Here is a 16544-nt window from a genome sequence, read left to right as displayed (position 1 = left end):
GGGGGGAGCTGTCTAGAGAGGTAAGAGCCTGTGTGCTCCTAAACACTGCGAGGCAGAAGCCAATGTCAGCTCAAGAAAAAGTTGAGAAAGAGAGTTCAGCTCCTACAGCATGTTTCTGGTCATGAAAACATCAATAATCTCTAAATAAAGGCCCCAAACACCCCCAGCATGCCGGGGGCCCCGCAGAGCGGCCCACAGGAGCTGACGTGGACGTAACAGAGCCTCCCTGAGAGGGGACGCTGGGGCCTGCTACGCGACCGCTTGCGTTTTTCTGCAGAGCAAATTTCTAGGAGAAATTCTGGGGTCAGAGATTGTACAGTGTCCTTTTGTTGCAGTACAAGAGCCGGAATGAGATTCCCAAAGGCACAGTCAACACCTCACGCTGACCTGCCACCTGGCTTCCTTGACCACGCCTCCTTGAAGACACACCTTAACAGATCTCTGAGGGCTAAAGGTTTGAAAGTTGCTGCTTGGTGTAAGAGCAGGAAAGACGATAAAGAAACTTCTAGATCATTAACAATTATGCTTATAGAGTTGGAAAATGAGCAAATTGTTCTGAAGTTGCATAAAAACAGTCAAATACTTAAGTATGTATTCACAATCATCACAATTATATAAAATATATGTTCTACTTTTAAAAGGTTTTTTTTTCTTCCAAATTATGTGCAATGAGAAAGTATCACTTTATTAGGTAAAAAATCCCCAAAAAAGTTCTTGCCTCCTTTCAAATCTCAGCACTCAAACTGCTTCACCTTCTGTGAAGGAAATGTCTTCGCTGTTCTCCTGAAGTCTTTTGCATATGCCAGAGGCCAAGGCCCCACATCTGTGAGCTGACGCCGGGGTTATTAAAACTTATGCAAGCAAACCTTTTTTTTTTTAATATTTTTTAATCAAGGTAAAACTGTTTTATATTATTTGTATTTAATACAAAACTATTTGTGCCTCTAAAAAACACTTGAAGACTTAAATACTATTTTCCTTTAAAGTGCACTTTGAGTAAATTCCAGGATTTGATTCAAATCCTCAGTTACAAGCTCCATGTAACTTCTTTTTGACCCTCGCTCACATTTCTCTGTCTGCCCGGCCGGCAGACGCGTCCCGAGAGACCAGGCGTTCACAGCGACCTGCTTCTGCAGGGGGGTTGCACCCGGGGGGAAGAACCGGGCCTCTGGTTCTGGCTGGACAGGTGATTTCGGGGCTGGGAGCTGGGCCACAAATCTAGACACAATGTCTCAGCAAACTACCTCGCGGAGACTGTATCCTCTCAAGATCATTCAGAAAGCTGGAAGCCTAGCTTCCCCTTTAAAGTAGTCCTTGTCAAACAACATCTCGCAGGGAAAAGACCCAAAGTAAAGGAAGCAATTGGTAATCTCTGGATAGTTCTACATATGCTTTAAATCTCATTTTTTTTTAACTCTAGAAAATGTAAAAGTTACTGTAGCACCAAATCCAGTAGTTACATGACTTCCTTCCCCACAATCTGTTACTTAGGAGAAAAAGGAATTTTCATCGCTGCACACTGTCCGAAGAGAAGAGACGGTCGGAAAGGGGACTAAGATCCTGAAGTCACATCTGGGCTCTAAATCTAGGGCCCTACAGCTCCGCAAATGATTTAAAGCAGATTTAGAGGCTGAAGTGGAGGCCATGATGGGATACCCCAGCATCAGAAGAGAAGTCAGCCCTTGCGTTTGCAGAGAGTTTCTCTCTGGGGAAAAGCAGCATTCACATACTTTTGAAGTCTGAAATCGTAAAAAATTACTCATAAGTTCTGTCATCATAATAATCATTTCAGTGTATGTGAAATTAGATTTTCTTCATACATCTATCATACACATAGGTTTTCTCCTCCCCATTTTTTTCCAGCATGAATTTTGGGGCTCTCCTTCATACAGTAGTGTCACTAATAAACCTTATTTTCGGCGTTATGAGCCTTCATGAAATACGGGGGAGAAGAGGGAGAGAAACTGTGAGACAGGACCAGTGCGTCATCTTGCAAAACAGGAAGTCGACGGGATGTTGTCAAAACTATACATGTTAAGACAACGTTAAGAAACCTTGATCCCGATTTTAAATTATAAAATTAGATGGCTTTCCGGAGACTGCCTGGGTCACGTTTGCAGTAAGCCCCCTCACGCTGCTGACGGGTTCTGGAAACTACGACTTTATGCGGAACAAGCACGAGGCGAGGTAGCTGCCCAGCACCTGTCCCTCACGGTACCGGCCAGGCTTCCGCCTCATCGCTGTTGGTTAGCACAGTGCCGGCGATGGCACAGCCGGAGGGCCGGGTCGGGGCCTGGGGCTGGGCACGCTCACCTGCGCCGCTACCGCCGGCCGGCCCTCGTGAGCGCCCGCTGCCCTACGTATTACGGGTGTCTTCTCCGCATGCGACCGCGCAAGGCTGACTTTGGGCAAAGCACGCACACAGGGCTCTGGCCGCAAGCACAGGCCGCCTGCACTCGCACAGCTGCAGGTGTGTGCCCGAACACTTCGCCAGGACACGCCGCCCAGCCCTCCGCCGCGGGCACCACCAACCTGTTCTCTGCATTTATGAGCTAATTTCTTTTTAAAAGATTTTATTTATTTGTGCAGACAGAACTGGGGCCCAGGCCAGAGGTGCAGGGGGCGAGAGGCTTCACAGGGACGGAGACGGGGGCGGAACCGGCAGAATCACCAAGCACACTGCTGAGGGGGCAGCGGGCGCGTTAGGAGAGGTCACCTCCCTGGCCGGGGGTGGAACTCACGCTGAAGCGGCTGCCTCTAGCTTTATGCTTTAACCCGCTGCACCACCAGGGAGGGCCCCTGAACTAATTTCTTAAAAAGTATTTCACACAAGTGGCACGGGGGTTAAAGCCAGTGCTATCAAGCAATCGCCAGCCACTGCAGCACGAGTTCGATCCCCGGCCAGGGAGGGACCCACCAGGGCAGCAGACCCCTCCTGGCTCCCCGCTGCAAACTCAGTTCAGTGCATGTCAATGGACCCACCTGCGGTGCAGCGGTGGCCACTGGCTTCCTGCCCCAGGGCTCCGGGAACTGACAGGTGAGGAAGGCCCACCTCCTCTCCTCACTGCTCTTTCCCCTTTTGAGAACCAGACACCACCGACCAGCACATTTAAAAGCAGCTACCTAGAGGAAATCAGAGATCAGAAAGTCACCATGAACTGCCAAGGGCAGATACAGGCCCAGAAGAGACTGGGGGCCTTCGTGCAAAGCGGCAGCTCAAAATGGAGGAGAGACGAAAGCAACACTGAAGCGCCCCGGTCACTAGGCGAAGCGCCGCGGCTCCGCGCACCGGCCTGCAATGGCGTTTTGGGTTTGACACCGAAAGCTCAAGCAGCAAAGCCTGCAGCGACGCGCGGCCCTTCTGCACGCCGGGAGCCGGGGCGCGCACGCCCCTCAGTAGGCGTGAGCTGGCCCCTCCGCGGTGAGAAGCAAGTGACCGCCTTCCCCGGAGACAGAACGGCCAGTGGGAGCAGTCGAGGTAGGGGCGCTGGGGGCCTCAGAAGCGGGATGAGGGCCAGCCTGGGGCCCGGCGCCCCGAGGCCCCCCCGCCCTCGGAGGCATCGCCCGACCTCCCGCTGCCTGCCGCGGGCAGGGAAGCCCGGTGCCCTCCAGTGGACAGTGGCTCAAGAACACATGAGCTACAGTCACATTATGATATCTAATTGTCAGAGATATTATAACAATTTCCTAATTTTTATTCAGCCTTAAAGAGGGACATTTGCCGCCACACGATGCCGGCAAAACTCGTCTCACGGTGCTTTGCAGATAATGCACTTTTTTCAAAGGGTTTATTGTTTGTTTATGCACACAAAGCTGGGGTGCAGGCCAAGGGTGGGGGTGTCGAGAGGACTCCCCAGAGACAGTGTGGGGGCAGGACAGGCAGATCCACTGAAATCCACTGCTGAGGGGAGCAGCTGGCTGGACAGGGGAGGTCTGCTGCGCCCTGGGGGTCCCTCCCTGGATGGGGCTGAACACAGTCTGCAGCGGCTGAGGCCACCTTCACAGTGCTCAACCCCTGGCCACCAGGGAGGCCCAGATGACGCCCTCCCCAGTAAGACGCCCACTCACTGGGGGTTCGGGTGCTGGCTGGCATATTTAGCAGCAATGCCGATTTAACCGTGCCCACGTTCAAGAAATGAGCTCAGTGTGGGTGCCTTTTGCACCCCCCAGGCCCCCGACCCCGTTCCCCCTCGTGATCCTGTTTCCTGTATTTTTTCACGTCTCCACTTTGCTCGGGCCCCACCGTCTCCCCTCACGTGACCTGCGCACTCCCTTGTCCTCAGCCAGCTTCTCTGTTCCTGGGCAAACCCACGAGTGCCCTGGGGCTTCCCGGCACTCAGGGCGCCGCCTCATTATAACCTCTGGGCATGCTCCCATCACCCCACCAGTACATTCCCAAGGACAAACTGGGCTTCTTGGAAATGTGCACAAAAGATCTGTTGCAGCAGAGATCAGAAATCATCATACAACCAACATCTGCCTTCCCAAGGCGCCAGCGGAGCAGGGCTGAGAGACCTGGGAACCCGCCAGGTCCTGGCTCACTTGACGGCGGGCGGCACCAGCTCCCCGCACCGCCTGGGCACCGCCTGGGCGCCTCCCTGGGCTCTGACCCTCCAGGGAGGTAGAAGCTGAGCTCCCTGTGACGTTACTCCAGAAGATGGAGTTCCTGTGGGGGTGGGGGGAGTCACCAAGAGGTGAGCAACTGGGCGCAGCTCGCTTGCTGACCAGTGCAGAGAGCTGCCTCTGCCTGCATGTCCTCCCCGACCCCAGGCGGCCTGCAGTCACTGGCCAGAGGGCCACTAAACGTTGATCCACGAGGAGACATTTGCTTCACAGGCTCGAGGAAGAGTGCGCAAAGCGTGTAGGAAACGCCCAAGTCACACAAACGTGACAGACAAGCGCCGGGAGGGCCCCTTGCTCTCCTGAGCAGCAGACGGGGAAGGAAGTCAGGCAACTGGATGTGGTGCGACACTGATTTTACATTTTCTAGAGTTAAAAAAAATGAGACTTAAAACATACGTGGCTGCAGTCCCGTGCTGCTGCTGAGACCGGACTTTGGTCTCCAGCACGCCCTGCACACCAACAGGAAACAACTGAGGCCACAGGACCGGACATGAGACAGGTTTTTTTTTTTTTTTTAATATCCAACTTAAAAAAAACTCACAAAACCTGACTAACGAGTCCCTTTGATATTCTGGCCATGACTACTGACAAGAGAGTTATTGTTCATTCCATGCAATCAGGAAGCTAACAGGTGCCACCAGGTTAACGACCTACCAAATAGACTTCTACCCTTTTAATAGCCAGATGGTTTACGACTTGGTCACTTTGGAAGAGGAACAATCTCCATTTACAGCCCTGCGCTGACAGCTGGCTGTGGTGACTCTGTGTAGCTTCTTGATTAGTTACTAATTGTTCGTCTCACCGAGCTTTCCCTGCATCCCCCGCTGGGAAATTAGAAGTGAGTTGTAACTGATCATTAGAAGCTTGAAAAACTTAGCAGTAACAGACTTTACAATTTAAAATGAAAATTCTACCCAGCCTTACTCACCGCCGTCCTTGGGCGTGAACAGCGCCGCCGTCGCTGACAGAGCCAGGGAGACGCAGGCCGCCCCGGCCCCCAGCCCGGCAGGCCGGCAGCGCACGGAGCCGACGCGCAGGGAGCCGGGCCCATGCCGGGCGCCGGGCAGTAGCCAGGACTCCGGAGCGCCCGAGCAAGGTGGCGCCAGAGGCATGAACCCGCAGTGCGGGCGGCGTAGGGTCCACGCACCTGCGCAGCCTCGGGGCCGCTGACCCTCGCGGCCACGTGTGCGGTGTGAGGTGCGTGCTGGCCTGTGTCTGCGTTTTGCACAGCTCCGCAGAGGCTGCATGTCCTGGGAAGCTGAACAACAAAACGCCAACTGGATGTCCAGGTCTGCGTGCGGTCGGGGCAGAGCAGCTGAGCCCCCTGGCGGGGAGGGGGCGCTCTGGGCGTCTGTGGTCGTCCCAGTTGCAAACCACGGAAATGACCACGCACGTGGGGCGAAGGCTCGTTGCCCAGACCCGACCCTTCCCACAGACTGACTGCCGGTCTGCAGCGTTCCGCTCGGAGGTCTTCAGCTCGTGGAGTCTTGTCCCGGCACTTCTGCTTCCCTCTTTCGCCCCCATTCCCGTCACTCGCCACGCCGCGGCCTGGGACCCGCCTGGTGCCAGCTTCTCCAGTCAGCCCACAACCCTGGCGTACGCGCGGTCTCAAGAGCAGGGACGACCGTGTTGGCTCTCAGCAGCCCTCACTCGGCACATCAGAGACATTCTTAAACTGAACAAACGAAAATATATTCCCGCAATGGCAGTCAGCAATACTTCTGGTCAAATTTTGCTCCAGTGACATGAAAAACATGATGACCTGGTCTGTGTCGCAGGGCTCAGTGAGGACCCAACGGATGCAGTGGCAGGAGCAGGCTCGCAGAGAAGAGGGGAAAAAGTTCTGCCCGCGGACCAAAAGGCCTGCCAAAGCCGAAAGCCGAAAGCATTCACGCGGCTCGCTGCTCTGAGGAGGGGCGAGTAAGCCCGAGTCTCGCCAAGCGGAGCTTTCACACACTAGCAGTGAAAGCATTTAGGTGAAGCATTAGTTGTCCGGGAGTTAAAAGCGCCTGTATCAAAATTCCCACCTAAGGCAATAAGGACAAACAGGCTTTTTACTGCGGCAGGAAATGAACGAACTCACCGGTCACCAGGCTCCAGCCTGACCGCCCGGAGGTGCGTGGCTCAGCTGACGCAGCACCTAACTTCAAATGTACCGAAAGGTGAGACGCTTGAGCGTCGCTTCCGAGAATGCGCTGGCTGTTCCGTATGGGCGTCTTGATTACTCACAAGACAGTGAAGCTTCGTATTTTAAAGCCAGGCTGTGGCCACTTCTCGGAGGAGTCTCGAGAGGGATGAATTAGCAGCCCACGTGACTTGGTGTCTGCCCTGCTGACGCTCCTCCCTCAGCCACGGCGCCTGGAAGAGGGGTGTCGCTGTGCGGCTTCCTACCTAGTGTCTTTCAAGCAGAATTTTTTTTATTTTATAACAGTTTATTTTCCCATCATTTTGTACATTTTTTTTTCCATCTCAATTGTAGTCCCCGCGGGTTTCCCATCACCAGTCACCCGTGTGCCATCACCATAATCCCGTGCATTCCCTCCCCACCCCCCCGTTTTTGATCCCATTCCCCACTCCACCCCCGCAAAATGTCTCTGGTATAGGGTTGTTCATTATTTTTGTTATTTTCTCGCCTGGTCCATTATACTCCTCAAGCAGAATTTTAAATATGATGGCGGTAGGTTTGAAGTAGAACATTACGGAAATCCTCACCCAAGTTAACTCTGGGAAACAGGGTTCAGCTTTGAGGATTCTCTTGGACACGTCACAAACCTCAAGCCATGCGAAGACAAGTGATTATATATATACACACCGGAACACCTATGACAAGAACTCGGAGCGAAAATATCAGTAAGTGTTTCGTTTGGGCTGGAAGGTGACATGAACTCTGCGGTCTTCATGAAGCCGGTCTTCTCTTTACTGAGGTGACAGGCTCTAGAGTCTGCCTGGCGGCCCAGTCGCACGCTCGCTCGTCTGCAGCTGACTGCCCCTGGCAAAGCCGCCACACCCCCGCCTCGCTGCTGCGGGCCTGGGTCAGCTCCCAACCCAGCGCGTTCGTGACCCTGCGCTCTGGCCTCCCCACCCGCACGCCTCCTCCCGCCCCTCTCTGTCCTACTGCCATTCTTAAGGCCCACGAGTGTCTCCGTGGCCGGTCCTTCCCCGTTCCTCCAACCCGATGACCGCTGCGCCTCGAGGCCCAGCCCCGCCCCCTCACCACCGGGAGCCCCCACCCGCAGACCGATGGCGCCTCCCTTTTCCGTAGTTTCATCACCTGATATGCAACCTTGATACTGTAAGTCTCGTTCTCAAAACTTTGCATGCAAGGATCACACAGTGCGGTGTTTCACCTGGCCTCCTTCATGTGCACGGTATAGGAGAATCAGGCCCGCTCTGTAACTGCTCCTTCTGCGCCTGTGCCTAAGACCTACTTAAATAACGCATTCTTCATTTCTACCCGTCTCTTCTGGGCCAGTTTGCTACAAGCACATGTATCTCGTCTCTCCAGCTAGCATCCAGACTTGAGGACAGAACGCCTCTTTTACCACTTCCCTTAAACCATGCCACGCCGACACATGGTGGGAGCCCCAGCTGCACGTGGCGCTCAGCCACTCTCGACAGCCGGAGGCAGGAGAAGAAAATGAGGCGCTGGGAGCCAGCTGCCATCTCTGACAGGGGGTGGCTGCGTCCCGGACTGCCTCCTGCTGACTCGGTCAGGAGTCTGACCTCTCCCTGTCCGTTCCTGTTCTTTCTGAGGCAAGTGAAAGCTCAAACCTGTCAGCTCATTTACGGCTGAAGTGGACGAGGCCAGTGAGGAGCGGCCCTGTAAGGGCACAGCAGCTCCCCACGCCTGCGGCCGCGCCCAGCGGGAGCGCCCATGGCTCCTTGGTGACTGTCTTTCAGTTCCGTAAGCAGAGTCAATGACTACAGTTTAGAAACACACAGGCTAAGTCCAAGGGCCGTTGCTCTACTGTGAGAAGCAAAAGTCCTCGCGTCAGTCAGGGCGCAGGAATCGATCCTTGCGACCCAGAGCTGCCAGAAACAGCTGCCCGCGGCCAGCGCAGCTTCCCGACCCACACACCGAGCGGCCCGTGCTGCCGCCTCTCCAGATCGCCGGCAACATTCTTCCGGAGTCAGTTCAGCTCTCTCCTTATTTGATTTTTTGCTAAAACTAGAGCCTGCTCAGCTTTCTCAGCAAAGAGGGAAAGGCACTCTGGGCCAGGTTTCTGCGTCTCTGTGTCTGAGCCAACACGCAAAGCTGTCTCTCATTCCAGTTCTGACACCCCGCAGGCCAGGGCAAGTGTGTTTCAGTTGGTAATGGGACATGGGAAAACAAGAGACGGAAACAATGATAAAGAAAATCGGATGCGGCCCTCCCTGGTGGCGCCGCGGGTTGGGACGCAGCACTGAGCGCTGGCTGCAGCCGCTTCAGTGCGAGTTCGATCCCCGCCTGCCCCTTCGATCCCCGCCTGCCCCTTCGATCCCCGCCTGCCCCGGAGGTGACCCCAGGGCGTGGCAGACCCTGCCTGGCCCGCCCGCTGCCCCCTCAGCAGTGGGCTTCATCCATCTGCCTGTTCTGCTCCCCGCTCTGTCTCTGGGGAAGCCTCTCACTGCCCCAGCACTGTCCCCCAGTTCTGTATACACAAGTAAATAAATCTTAAAAGAAATCGGATGTAAAGTTTAGGACGCGGGTCTCACAAAGTGAGGAATCAAGTAGACGAGAAGAGACATTCCTAGAAGCTTGTTGCTGAATTGCTAGGTAAGGACAACTGAACAAGCACGTTTCGCATTTGTAAACTATAACATTTCATGCGTCCCCTACACCTCTTCACTCGGGAAGAATTAGTTAAGGGGAAATACAGGAACAGCCAAATTACAAATGAAGGTTAGTACACACTGTTGGTGGGAAGGCCGAGAAAATACTTGGTCAAATCACAGACGTGCTATCTCGAGACTCATTGTTATAAACGTCCTATCAATGAGGGGAACTTGAGAATGCTGAAAACGATTTGAAAACATTTTTAAATTAAAATACTGTTGTTGATATTTCACTTCTAAGGATCTACAGAATAGGAAATTAAAAGAAAAAAGCTATTTGTACATCAGTAGAAACAGTCCCATCATTGCTTTTTGTTAGAAGGTGAGTATTAATATTGCTCCCTGTCTTCCTCTTCTCCACCCTCCCGATGGTGCAGCGCGCTAAAGTGAACCCTATGAAGCCCCGGCAGCACGAGTTCGATCCCCGGCCAGGGAGTGACCCACAGGGTGCACCAGACCTCTCCTGTGTCCCCGCTGCCCCCTCAGCAGTTCTGCTTCCCGCTCTGTCTCTGGTGAGTCCTCTCACCCCCTGCACCTCTGGTCTGTACCTCAGCTCTGTATCCATAAATGAATAAATCTTTAAAATAAATAAATAAAATACATCTTCACCCTAAAGCTTCAGAGGACTTCAACGTGGGTCCTCTGAGTTAGAGACCATTAGTCTTAACTACAAGCACAAAGATCTTTGTCATATACTGTTTTGCCTTTCCTAAAACTTTGGAGTAATTTTATAATTATATTTCAAGTAATTATATTCTGGATGTTTCCCCTGCAAGGCATTAGCCGCACTCCAGACTTCCTCAAACCCCCGATGAATGGGCACAACCTCGGCCGGCTTGGCAGTAACACAAACACTGCCAGGCTCCTGCCCAAACACCGCGGGGGCTGTGCGCTGCCTCGCCAACTCGGCTGTGTTACCTCTTTGTCCTTCAGCCCCAGGAGCAGGATTTCTTCCATAAGGGTGAGGCGGATGTCCTTGCAGTCACCAGCGTCTTCACTGTCCGCACTCCCGTCCTGATTAGTGTCTTCCTCACTTTCCACCTTCTTTTCGGAGTTCTTGCCTCCTTCCATGCGGCGGGCCCGGTGAGTTAACGTGGTCATTCTTGGCTGTTTCTGGAAACAATGTTGAAAAAATATCTGTATGTGAGCTCATGTCAATCAACACACATGCATACAACATCCATGCAAAACAAAGTGCGAAAGAATGTTTACACACTTAACTAGAGAAAGGAGGCACGACTCGGCCAATTTTATGGGTAACACCAAATATTTTCCAGCATGTAACAGGCGTCCCAAAGGCACTGACAAGGAATCAGCGGAGCAGTAAGTGTAAGGTTAGAGCTTCTGATTCCTGTGCATGATCTGCACTCAGGAGGAAGTGTTCATCCCCTTCACGCCTCTTTCACAAAGTGGATCCTCCCTAAACAGTACGGAGCAGCAAAAAAATTGCCATCGTCCCGTCCATAAGAGCATATAATTATATATTCATTCAATGGTTCAAAAAATACAAAGTAAAAAAGGAAAAAGAAATAGACGTCCGCGCTCTACTGCCTCTCCCCACGCCCTCCTGACTCCTGCGACCCCTGGGGCTCCCTAGCGAGAGTCATGCTCTGCAGAAAATGTGGGCTTCTCCAATGTGACTTTGACAGCCTTTGCTGTACCCCTGCTAGTTCTCTTGCAGAGTCATAAGCAGCTGCCAGTAAACAGGACCAACAACCGAACGGTGAAAGAGGAGCAACATGCTTTGCACTTGCAAAACAGCAGAGCCGAGCCCTCCCGCCCCAGCCCGGTGGCTGCCTTAAACAGCTAGTCAGGGGCGCGGGCACTAATGTGCCATGTCCAGGCTGACATACTTGAGCTTAGGAAAATCTAGCTGTCGGTTTTTAAGATGACTTGCAATCCATACTTTCGGTCAGCAGTCCCTGGAAGAGCTTCTTCTGCAAGCGGTCGCTACGGAAGCCCGGGCTTGGGCATCGGGCTTGGGCCATGCAGCCGGCAGCGCCTGCCGTCCGGGGCGGCCGGCCCTCTGCCGCAGCTTCCCAGCCGGGATTCTCTGCCCTTGCCCTGTCTCTCCACTCTGCTCACGCCTCACAGGCCCACTGAGACCCCCTGCGAGGCGTCGGCGAAGGCCCTTTCCCCGCCGTCTCGCGGAGTCCAGGGCTGGCGGCGGCGCCTTCCCACTCGACTTGCTCTGGCGTCTCCCTGGGTTCGGCGGGCTCGCAACCAACCGTAACTGCTTGCGGGCAGGGTCTGGTGTCCCCGGCTCCGTGTCCTCCACGGGAGCCAGCGGCGTGTGCCGAGAGGGCGCGCTCAGAAATGCACGTGGACGTGGAAAGCAGAAACCCAGATGGCGTGGAAACCCGACTTGCGAGTCTTGGCACAACGCTGAATTCCAAAGGCAGTTCCTGAGGCCAGGCGGAGAAGGGTGGACGCCGGCCCTGCCAGGCAGCCGGCAGACATTCCTAACCGGTCCGAGAAACTTCAGATGGGGGGGGGAATAAAAGGGCATTTTGAGGGGCGAACCCCCCGGGCACTCACGGGTTTAGAAATCCAAGTTGAGAGCAGGTGGCCCCCAAATAAAATAAGTGAAAACCTCCCTTTCCCCATTAAAACAATTGGATTTTTGAGCGTCAGGCAATGTCTTCTCCCCTCGCCTTACCTGAGGTTACTCCCAGGGATGGCCGGAAGCAGGCTGCAGCGTGCACTCAGTTTTCGGGGGACACCTGCTCCCCCCACCACGACCCGCGCCCTCGCAGGTTAAAAACTTCGCAGCGGCGCAGACAGCGCAAACTTCCTGATCCTCGCGGCCGGAGGAGTAACACCTCAGCTTCCTCGGGATCGCTAGGCAACCTACCCCAGTGTTCCCGCGTCGGGCCAATCGGGCAGCGCCAGGCCAGCCCGGCCAATCGGGGCGCGCGGGGGGCGGCGCCCCGGCTATTGTGTTGCGGCCCGGACGGACGCCGCGGTCGGGAGGCAGGTTTCGGTTCAGCCTGACAGCCGGTCAGCCCAATGGAGGAGCCTCGGATGGCGCGGGGGGCGAGGCGGCCCCCCCGCGCCGGCCAATCACAGCGCGGGGGGCGCCGACCCGCGCGGGCTCCCGGGGGTCGCGGGGCGGCCGCTGTGCAGGTGGCGCGCGCGGGGACGGCAGGGGGCGTCCAGAGCGCGGGGTAGATGAACGTTCCCCACTGGCTGGGTTCTGCAGTTAGCTCACCCCGAGCTTCCTGCTCCTGGAGAGCTAGTCGGGGTCCGCTGCGGCCGCCGGGGGCTCACCGAGGTGGCCCCGCGCGTTCCAGCGCCGCGCGCGCCCTGCCCGGGACTCCCGCGACTGGCCGCTCAGGGATCGCGTACAGAACAGCGGTCGGCGCGCTGCAGAGCAAGCACGCCACCTTCTAAGGCTTCCTTTTTTAAAAAAATTTATTTATGCATACAGAACTGGGGTGCAGGCCAGAGGTGGGGAAGGAGGCGAGAGCATTCACTAGAGAGTGGGGAGCAAAACAGGCCGACTGACGAAGCGCGGCTGGCAGCGGGCAGGTCAGGAGGGGTCTGCTGCGCCCTGCGGGTCACCTGGGGGCAGGGATCGAACTTGTGCTGAAGTGGCTTTCGCTTCTTAGTGCTGCGCTTCAACCTGCTGCGCCACCAGGGAGGGCCCCAAGGCTTCCTTTTGTCCAGCAAAGGCACCGGCCAAGGCTGGAGCCAGGCCCGGGTTCTTCGTGGAAAGCACAGAATCACAGCAACACTCAAAAGTTCTAGGGGGTGTGTTCAACCCCTGCACAGTGACCTCTCCAGAAGTGGTCTCAACATTTGTGTGCCAACAGTGTCCAACTAAATAAGAGTAGAAGCCATGAAAGAATCTAGATGCTAAACACATTTTATTTGTGCTGTCCAAAACGCCAGACTTCAAAAAATCAGTTTTGTCTTGTTGTAAAAAAGTGTTTAAAAAGCAACATACTGATTTTTCTTTTTATATCATATATTATCCTATTCATCTACTACATCAAAGTACTGAAGAACACTGCTTTAACAATAGAATGCCACAATTAAATGACAGTTTTAACATAAGTAAAAAGTGAACTCCCAAAATTTAATAGCAAAATAAACATTATTAATTTCAAAAAGTGACTTCATAGGGCTGTAAATGTTTTGCATGTGTAAAGGAACATCAACATGTCGAGCAGAGGACAAGCAACGTCAGCTGTCACAGCGGTGCTTCGTCTCCGAGGCACAGGGACGACAGCTTGAGCTCAGATCCACTTTAGTGTGCCAAGTGCAGGAGCCCACTCAGACTTGCAGGGGCGCAGCAAACCGCCTCTAAAAGAGCAATGCTGGTCACTGAGTTTAACTGTTGAGAACTTCGCAAACAGGCGGAAGGAAAAGTAATTTTTATATATGTTCCTTGGGCTCACTAAACTTCCTTCTTTTTGGTACTGACTCTTGACTAGAAGAATCAAAATGATGAAGGACCTGCCAAAAGAAAACCACCACTAAGAACAGACACTGCAGCTTAGATGTCTTAAACTTGAGCTCTCTCCCATGCCTCTGGGTTCCTTCCTTTCTGGTGACAGGCAGCAGACGGGCCCCTGGCGACAGCGGCACCGGGCTCCTGACTGTAAGGTCGGCTTTGGCATGACACGGGCACCTCGCCTGATGGCAGTGGAGGTACAAGCTGGCAAGGTCTCCATGAAGGGTGAGCTCAAGGGTAGTATCTGTTCTCGCCAGCTGACTACCTGACACGTCCTGTCTGAGGACAAGACACCAGTGGGTTTCCGGAGCAGGGAGATGGAACAGGGGCTTGCTCCGCTACTCCACGCATCGACCTTGCAGGACTTCCAGGGGTGCCCCACGCAGGGGGGTAAAGATAAAAACAAAAGATAACAGTAGAACTATTTGGGGGGATACCAGGGAAAAGATTTAGAATGAATGGCCAGTAGAGAAACATTCCACCTTGGCCCCACTAAGACTTAAAGCAGTCCCTTGGCAGCTGGCAGGTGGTGGCCTGCGGCAACACCTGAGAGGGGGGGGGGGCGCACGCATACAGGAGACTGCCTCAGTGCTGAGCTTTGATTTTTCTGTAAGAAACTAAGAATTACAAATTCGACTATGCTTTAGCAGAAAAAGCCAAGGCTGAATACATTTAGAAAAAATTACAGAACCTAATGTATTAATGAGATGTCAGACCAGCCAGTTCCCTTTAAGATACATGCATTGAAAACTATAGTAACAAACTGTATTTTTGGGATTATCCCTTTAACGTTTGATTTTTAAAAACAGCCTTACTTGTCTAATTTTAATCTACTAAATAATGCTAAAAATTCTTGTTGAAAAATACAAATATCTTGGAAACGATAAACACACAATTGAAATTAGTAAAATAAGATCCCAGATATAAAACAACTGTTAAAAGACTCAGGTCAGGAAAAATGTTCTTTCTCCTAGGTACCAGGAGAAGATGCTTTCTTTTTGGGGGATTAGGCATTTGGTAACATCTCTTCTTTCCACTTTAATTCTGATTCTAGAAAGCTCAGATCAAACTTGTGGCCTAATTTTAGCTCTATTAAATAAAGTGGCCTGAGTATTCTTACCGTCATTTTCTCACTCTACTCATGTTTTTCCTGACACTAATTTTTAATGTATTGAATAAGTTCCTCTTACTCCAAATCATTCCTGGAATCATGCAACAAATAGTTACTTACGTGAAAAAAAAAATGAGTTAAGTTAGCATAGCACATCTTCGTATTTTTCTAGGTAGGTCTTTTTCCCATTTTAAATTACACATGTTGAGATAACACTGATTTAGAACTGTCTCTGCTTGGGGATACAGGTCGTCCCCACAAGCGCAGTTCTCACCCTGTCACCACCACGCAGCAAAATGCTGCCTTCCCACTTCACCCTGCTCCTTCCCCTCCTCGAAGTCTCTCCTGCTGACAGCCTTCAAGGGTTTATTGGGTCTGTTCCTCTGCTTTTTTGTTTCATATGAGCAGAATCACCTGCCGTTTGTCTTCGCCCTTCTGACTGACTTCACTCACCGTCATCCCTCTAGCTCTCTCCATGTTGTCGAAAGGCAGAATTTCATCTTTTTTTTTTTTAGCTTGTTCAGATGTTATTCCAATCATCCCATTTTTTAGAACCAAAAACTTTTAAACAAGATTTGCTCACCAGAGATCTGAAGTATATTCTTGGACATTATCATACAATTTTACATTTAATCTACAGGAATACTGACACTTGCCATTTTAGCCAATCTCTGTATTATCCTAAGACTTACCGTTTTCCCAGATTCGAAGTGACTTCTCTTCCGATTTTCTCTGGAAGGCTTTATTGGTTGATTTCCATTAGCCTCCTCAAAGATAGAATAATTACTAATAGGTTATTTGTTAGAGAACAATCAGCACTTGATGTTTCAACCATAGGCAACTACATACAATTTAAAAAAAACTGTACTGAAATATAATTCAGATACCATAAAACGCACCATTTACAAATACACAATGACTTTAAGACTATCCAGAGTTGGGGAACCATCACCCTCTGAGAAGAAACCCTGTACCTTTGGCTCTCATTCTCCTACCCCCCCTCTTCCCACACGCTGTAAGAGTTCCTCTCTCAAAATTCCTGTTCTGTTCTTCCCTTTCTTTGGACTTTTATATGAATGGAATCATGTAAGTATGGACTTTTGTGATTGGCTTCACTTGGTATAATGTTTTCAGTGTTCATTGAAGGTCTGACATGTATAAATAGTTCACTTCTTTCTATGGATGGGTAACAGCCTATTGTATGGATATACTGTATTTGTTTGTCCGTTCGTTTGTGATGGGCATCTGGAGTCTTTCGAACTTCTGGCTAACACGAATAGCGATATATTTGCAGGTTTTTGTTGAATGAATACTGGGTAACAGCAAACTAGGCACTGTCACATTACTATTCTCTAAAAGGACTTAATTTTCTTTTAAAGATTTATTTATTTAGGCCCTCCCTGGTGGCGCAGCGGGTTAAAGCACTGCACTAAGAAGCTAGAACCACTTCCGCATGAGTTCGATCCCCGCCTGCCCCGGAGGTGACCACATGGCGTGGCAGACCTCTCCTGACCCGCCCGCTGCTCCCCTCAGCAG

General features: G+C 52.3%; 2 protein-coding genes across 3 annotated transcripts in view; both read right to left on the bottom strand.

The window, feature by feature from the left end:
• The window catches only part of GOLPH3L (golgi phosphoprotein 3-like), a 32036-nt gene extending 21488 nt beyond the window's left edge, over positions 1-10548 (bottom strand). Inside the window, exon 1 of the mRNA XM_004689556.2 lies at positions 10357-10548. Coding sequence (XP_004689613.1) covers positions 10357-10539 — 183 coding nt within the window. The 5' untranslated portion in view covers positions 10540-10548. The remainder of the gene's footprint in view (positions 1-10356) is intronic.
• A 3270-nt stretch (positions 10549-13818) lies between these two features.
• Positions 13819-16544, bottom strand: part of HORMAD1 (HORMA domain containing 1) — a 15271-nt gene continuing 12545 nt past the window's right edge. For both annotated transcript variants that reach the window (XM_004689554.1, XM_004689555.1), the window contains 2 exons: positions 15701-15772; positions 13819-13899 (listed from right to left, as the gene is read on the bottom strand). In XM_004689554.1, coding sequence (XP_004689611.1) covers positions 13819-13899; positions 15701-15772 — 153 coding nt within the window. The remainder of the gene's footprint in view (positions 13900-15700; positions 15773-16544) is intronic.

Source organism: Condylura cristata, unplaced genomic scaffold (genome assembly GCF_000260355.1).
Source record: "Condylura cristata isolate star-nosed mole 26May11 unplaced genomic scaffold, ConCri1.0 scaffold00026, whole genome shotgun sequence".
Taxonomy (NCBI): domain Eukaryota; kingdom Metazoa; phylum Chordata; class Mammalia; order Eulipotyphla; family Talpidae; genus Condylura; species Condylura cristata.
Note: the sequence above shows the minus strand (reverse complement) of the source record. Positions and strands in the feature narration are given on the sequence as shown.